The sequence below is a fragment of the Pipra filicauda genome, unplaced genomic scaffold (genome assembly GCF_003945595.2).
Source record: "Pipra filicauda isolate LSUMZ 115617 unplaced genomic scaffold, ASM394559v2 scaffold526_size363937_pilon, whole genome shotgun sequence".
Classification (NCBI taxonomy): Eukaryota; Metazoa; Chordata; class Aves; order Passeriformes; family Pipridae; genus Pipra; species Pipra filicauda.
Window position 1 is genome coordinate 105,610 of NW_024104672.1, and position 5,814 is coordinate 111,423.

The 5,814-nt window shown below is 38.6% G+C and overlaps 1 protein-coding gene across 7 annotated transcripts in view; it reads left to right on the plus strand.

Annotated features, from left to right (window-relative positions):
- KIAA0319 (KIAA0319 ortholog) overlaps positions 1-4,741 on the plus strand; it is a 58,252-nt gene extending 53,511 nt beyond the window's left edge. For 5 of the 7 annotated variants that reach the window (XM_027734139.2, XM_027734138.2, XM_027734137.2 and 2 more), the window contains one exon: positions 476-4,739. In XM_027734139.2, the coding sequence (XP_027589940.2) occupies positions 476-654 (179 nt within the window). In that variant the 3' untranslated portion in view covers positions 655-4,739. Of the gene's footprint in view, positions 1-475 lie in introns of all 7 variants that reach the window. The other 2 variants (XM_027734140.2, XR_003543197.2) reach the window with 2 other exon arrangements.
- Positions 4,742-5,814: the final 1,073 nt, after the last annotated feature.

Here is a 5,814-nt window from a genome sequence, read left to right on the forward strand (position 1 = left end):
TTAAATTCCAGTTTTTAGCAGGGGAAGTGTTGGAAACCAAGGAATTAAAATCATCCTGAGAAATTGCTTTCCTAGAAAGACAGAGATAACATTTCTGTAGAAACCATGACCTTTCATTCCCACTTGTGTTAATAAGACACTTGAGTAGACAGACTAATTTCCAGATTTAAGCTATTAAAAGTACATTAGGTATGTACTAAGATAATCTAATTGTTTCAAATTTAAATGCATATATTCAGATTTCAGAGCCATAAACTGATAGGCCTGTAGTGAAGTCAGAAGAGTATCTGCCCGACAGTATGTGATAGTTCTTAGGCCAGTTTTTATATTGATAGTGGCAGTGGTACATGCTGTTACATTACACTGCAGAGAAGGTTTTCACTTACTTTTCATATCACAGCAGGGACAGTGGTGGTTAGTTATTACTAAAAAGTAAAATCTTTCTAATGAGTTTGTTTTGCTTTTTTATTGTCAGGTATAAAACACAGAAGTACAGAGCACAACTCCAGTCTGATGGTCTCTGAGTCAGAGTTTGACAGTGATCAGGACACTATCTTCAGCAGAGAAAAGATTGAAAGAGAGAATCCTAGAACACTTATGAATGGATCCATCAGAAATGGAGTTTCCTTCAACTACAGCTCCAAAGACAGATAACTGAATGAGGGTAAAAGCACAGAACATGCTGGTGCAACACATCTGAAACATGTTGGCTCACCTCTGTTTTTTCTAGAACCAAAAGCTTCCTAAATTATCAATTAATTGCAGATGAAAGGGTAAATTTTTAACACAGGTAGAGGAAGGAAGAATGAAGGAAGAAAGATTAGATGGTCCACTAACTCCTCTTGTCACCATTATAGGAACAAGGAAAAGCACATCTTATTTCTTCCATGTTCCATGCTGAATGTTTGTCTGAACTTCTTTTTTCTATGTCACTGCTACAAAATTAACCAGGGCTGTTGTGCTACAGACTGTGATAACTAACAATGGCATATCGATTCATGTCCTGTGCTCCTAGCACTCTCTTGGAGAAGCAGTGTGGTTTATAACAGCAAAAGCCAATATAGATAAATTCCATTACAACTATAGAGAGTAATATGTGGCCACAGACTCCATCTTAATTTTCAGTTCAGGATGGAAACACAAAGTGCATTTTTAGTGCATTGTGTTTATCTGACTGTGCTTTGTGAATTCTTTTTCTAGGGTGGAAATTCTTTTCTAGGGAATTCTTTTTCATGAGGTGGAAATGTCTTTGTTTTGTTTTAGAGAAAGTTTTCCCCTGTATTTTCATAGGAGGTATGATGTCTACAGGAAAGTCCAGCCTTAGGCTGATTCTGTAATGGTGAAAGTGCTTTATCTATGCCGTGTCCATCCAGGAAACTGTAGCACCTTCAGAAGCATTTTAAGCATCTCAAGCAACCTTTTGCTTAGACATCACTTTTGAGGAGCTCTGAACCTTCTAAGACTAAACACTCAGCCGAGACAAGTTTTCATCTGTCAGCCTTAGTGCTCAGTTAAAGAACGTGCCAGGCACTTGTGTAGTGAAATGCTTGTGGCAAATACCGTGTGTGAAGCAGGAGGTTCAACACTTACCTTCATTGTCATGGGAATTGGTACTGAACAAGGTTTTAGCTTGAACATTAAACTGTTTTGCTTCTTCCTCTGTGGCTGTTCAGTGACTGGATGTGTTGACCTAAAGAGATCCTTTCAGGTTTTTGGCAAGGGTAGGTGTATTGAAGTTCTTAAAATCCTGTTCACAGTCTGGATAATTTCTTCACAGCCTGCTTGTTAGGCTTTAAAATCATGCCCCCACAATACTGTCCTTAAAATCCCAAACTGAAGACCTGGCTTTTATACATAAGCCTCACTTGGTGGGGACATCTGTGTCAGTGGTACTATTTAGCCATGACGTCAGCTTTTCCTGGGGGTACTCTACTGATGTGCTGGAGTCTTGGGCTGAGATGGAGGAATGATGTGTTTCAATGGAGAAAACATTCCTCTGGGAGCATTTTGGAGAGAGTTTTTTTGGTTTTAGTCCAGAAGTAGAGAACCCAATATTGGAGAAGGACGAAACAGTATAGAGATCAAGGGGAGCAGCATAGAAGGCTCAGGGAGGGTATATAGCCCATCTCCATCATGAAGAATAATTTAGTGGAGAATTTTAGGGCTTTCTCCATCTCTTCTTAGAAGTCTGAGAGACCAGAGTAGCTGAGTTGAACACTGGGGCTTCTGTGCTTCTCTTGTTAATGGAGTTGGGCAACTAGGTTGGAAGGAATCAGTAGTCAAAAGTTGCAGCAACACGGCACACTCATAACTTGTTTCATACCTTTGATTCTCAAATGCAGCCAGCAAGAGTCCATAAGGCTACTAATACAGCACTGAGGAATACTTATCCTGTGCCCAGCCCTGCATTTCTCTGAAGAGCTTTGTGTGGCTGCAGGAGTCATCGTGGAGGGAGAGACTGTGAAGAGCTAAAAAGGGCTAGCGCAGGTGTTGTCTATGATTTTTCCCATACCCACCAGCAAGGTGCAGTATAAATGGTATGATTTGCTTTCTTCAGAAACCAATTTCAACTCTGTGTATGGGGGGTTTAGCATATTTATTGAAACAAATCTACTTTATCACACTCTCCCCCTTCTTGAGAGTGTGTGTGTATATGTATATATATTTTTAAATAACTTGGTCAATAAAAGCAAGGTCAGCTTCTGATGTCTTTCAGTTTCTGCTCCAGATGTGTTAACGTAATAATGCAGTGTTTACTTTAAAGTATTCCTGAATAAAGTTAAGGCCCACTCAAAATACTGATTTTTTTTTCATTTGAAATTCAAATGTTGGGCTTAATCCATTCTGCACAACTTCCCAGAATGTTCCAGCAGGAATCGTGCTCATGGACACATGCATTTTTAAACAAGCAAACAAGTTGCTTAAGCAGTTTCAACTTTGTATTTGCCATGCTGCCATTAATGCTTCTGCTAAATACTCTCTCCAGTGTGCCTTTATCTATAAATTTACCTTTTAGGACATGGCGGTGCAGTCAGCAGCATCCATCAGTTTTGTAAGATCAGTCACTTTATATGTTTTGGGTTTATTTTATGTTTAAAGTCAGTGCCAAAGGCTAGGAGGTTGTTCTTTCAAGGAATTAAAATTCAGACATCTTTTTATGAAAAATAAAAAAAAAAAAAAAACCAAACCAAAAAAACAACCAAACAAAAAAACCGAAACCCAACCAACCAAACCAAAAAAACCAACCAAATAAAAACCCCAAAACAAAAACCCAAACCAAACCCTAAAACTAAAGGTCGATTCTCTAGTAAAACAAGTACAAGAATCAGGTTTTTCTTGTTCAGGTCTTCTCTCCCTCTGTCAGATACATCACATATAAGTAGTGTTCAGGCATCTGTTTTGTGCTGACAGCTGTTTGCTTATAGGGTATCAATTTTGCTTTTCTTGGTCTCTGTGGGCAAACAGAAGTGTGCACACATACAAGGAACTTAACAGTGTGTGAACTTAACAGAGAGAGAGTGAGTGGGTGCATGTGTTCTCTGTGCTGGATGCACACTTTCCTTAAATATTCTGATGGTCTTGAAATAATTGAGTTTAGGCAAATGTCCTGTTTCTGCTTTTAGCCTTAAGTGAAATTAGTTTTCCCCCCCAGTATACTGCTAATGGGCAGTAGTCAGATGGAGCTTTGGGATGGTGGTAATAAAATGACATTTAGTGTAGTCTTCTGCCATTTATTTGAGGTTTGAGAGAGGTAAACATTCCTCTAGAAGAAGGAAAATGGGATAGAGAGGTGAATTCGTTTCTTAATATCAGTTATTGCTTATCATTGATCCTATCTAGAATATTAATCCCATATTTCTGCAGCAAAGAAAAACCCGTTTCACGTTCCTTTTATATCCTGAACTCCCCAAGGCAAAGGAGAGAAATAAAAAGTTTAGAATTAAATTTTAAAAAGGAGGCAGCAAAGGCAAATAATTCTTGCACAGGCTATGAATCAAGTGCAGATGAGCTGCAAATCTGTAGTTTGTCTCTGTATGGAAGCACTTCTCCCTGTGGGTGGATGGGTGAGTTATTACAGAACTTATATTAGGAACCTGTTTCTAGAAAATGTTATTTATTGCAATTGCTATTGTATTGTAACTGGAACTGTTTCCGAGCTGAAATTGCTACATTTATGTAACTAATAAATTTTTGTCTTTCCTTTTAGGAACTTGTCAGGTACTCTTTTAGGCATGGTGTACTGTATTGGACTCAACACTCAGGTCAGGCTAATAGACATACATTGTATACCATAGCTTATGTCTGTACTCAAACACAAAAGCAGTGCAATAGCTGATCCCTTCCTTTCCTACTGACAGAAGCATCTTCTTCGACAGAGGTGACATAATTCAGTACATCAGAGAGCAGGAAAAAAATAATTTACTGCAGTTCACAGTAGGTTTTCCTGTGGTGCTTGTCCTTACTTGGTTTAATTGGCTGTGTGTAAATAATCACCAGCTGTCATACCGAGTGTGGTAATTTCACAAGTTTTGTGGCTTACTCTATAACAAATCCAGTATCTGAGAGCGTTTGTCAGTACAATGGCTGCTTTGCAGTAATCAGTGTGCAATATAAACCAAAATACTGTGTTAGATAGAGGCAGGTTTTGCTGCCTGTTTCTGAACTTCAAAAGAAAAAGTGCTTGCCATCAGTGTGTGTGAAGTTTGTGCTAATTTGTGATAATAAAAGGTACTATGAGATACAAGTGTCTTTCTATAAGGAAAAATCATACCCCATAAAAGCTACACTTTTAAGTGTATTTGGATACATAGTGCCGCAGTCTACATGGCACCTCATACATTCATACTGGACTCCTGCAAGGGCATACTGGCTGCTGAATGAGCTGATGAGATACATAAATGTCCCGTACTGAGGAATGCAATCTGCCCCTTTGTTATTGCACTGTACATTTGGTAACAGCAGTAGCCTGCCCCCATCCCTTTGAGTAGCCTGGTGCAACAGAATATCATCAGCAGTGATTCCTAAACAACTTCAGCCAGTTGTGCAAAGTAGCTTGAGCACTCACTGATAAAAGTGAATATGCCACCAACTTCTTGTGGTTGTTCCTGGAAGGTCCTAAGCAGGGAGTCTTAACACAGAAGAACTTTAAACAAGTCCTAAAATGTAACACAGTGCTTCTGAACACACTACCTTAATCTTCTTCTTTAAGTTAGCTAAGTTGTTAATATCTAGCAGAACAGGTAAGCACAGCTTCTGGAGAGTTTATAACACAGAGAAGACAGGCAGCGGGGGTGGGGTGGGGGTGTCAAACAACAGCTATTTAAAGAATAACGTAAGAAAATAAAATGGAAATTGGCCATGACTAAATCAGGTTGGAAATTAAGACAGTTTCTGAGGCTTGAAAACTGTATTAACTAAATGAAAATAAAAGAGCTTCTAAAACTCTATTTTAAGTCTTAATAAATGAGGTAAAGAATTATGCAATTATTCACATCATGAAAGCAGGGAAGACACTGATATACAAAACCTCTGTCTTGTGATAAAATGTTTGATTCAGCATAAAAGACTTGCATACAAAATGACTGACAGCATATTACTATGTCAAAGTAGTCTCACCTATTTGATTTAGATTCAAGAGACTCTAATTGGGGGTACACGTTATGGATGTGGATGCAAAGAAGTGTCATCTTTTCCAGTGATAAAGCTGGCAGAACAAAATATTCTGTGGAAGTCTGAGAGACTAACCTTTATGTGGCTGCTGTCAGATTGTCAATTCAACATTGAATGAAGTGAAGTAAGTCACAAAATCCAGTA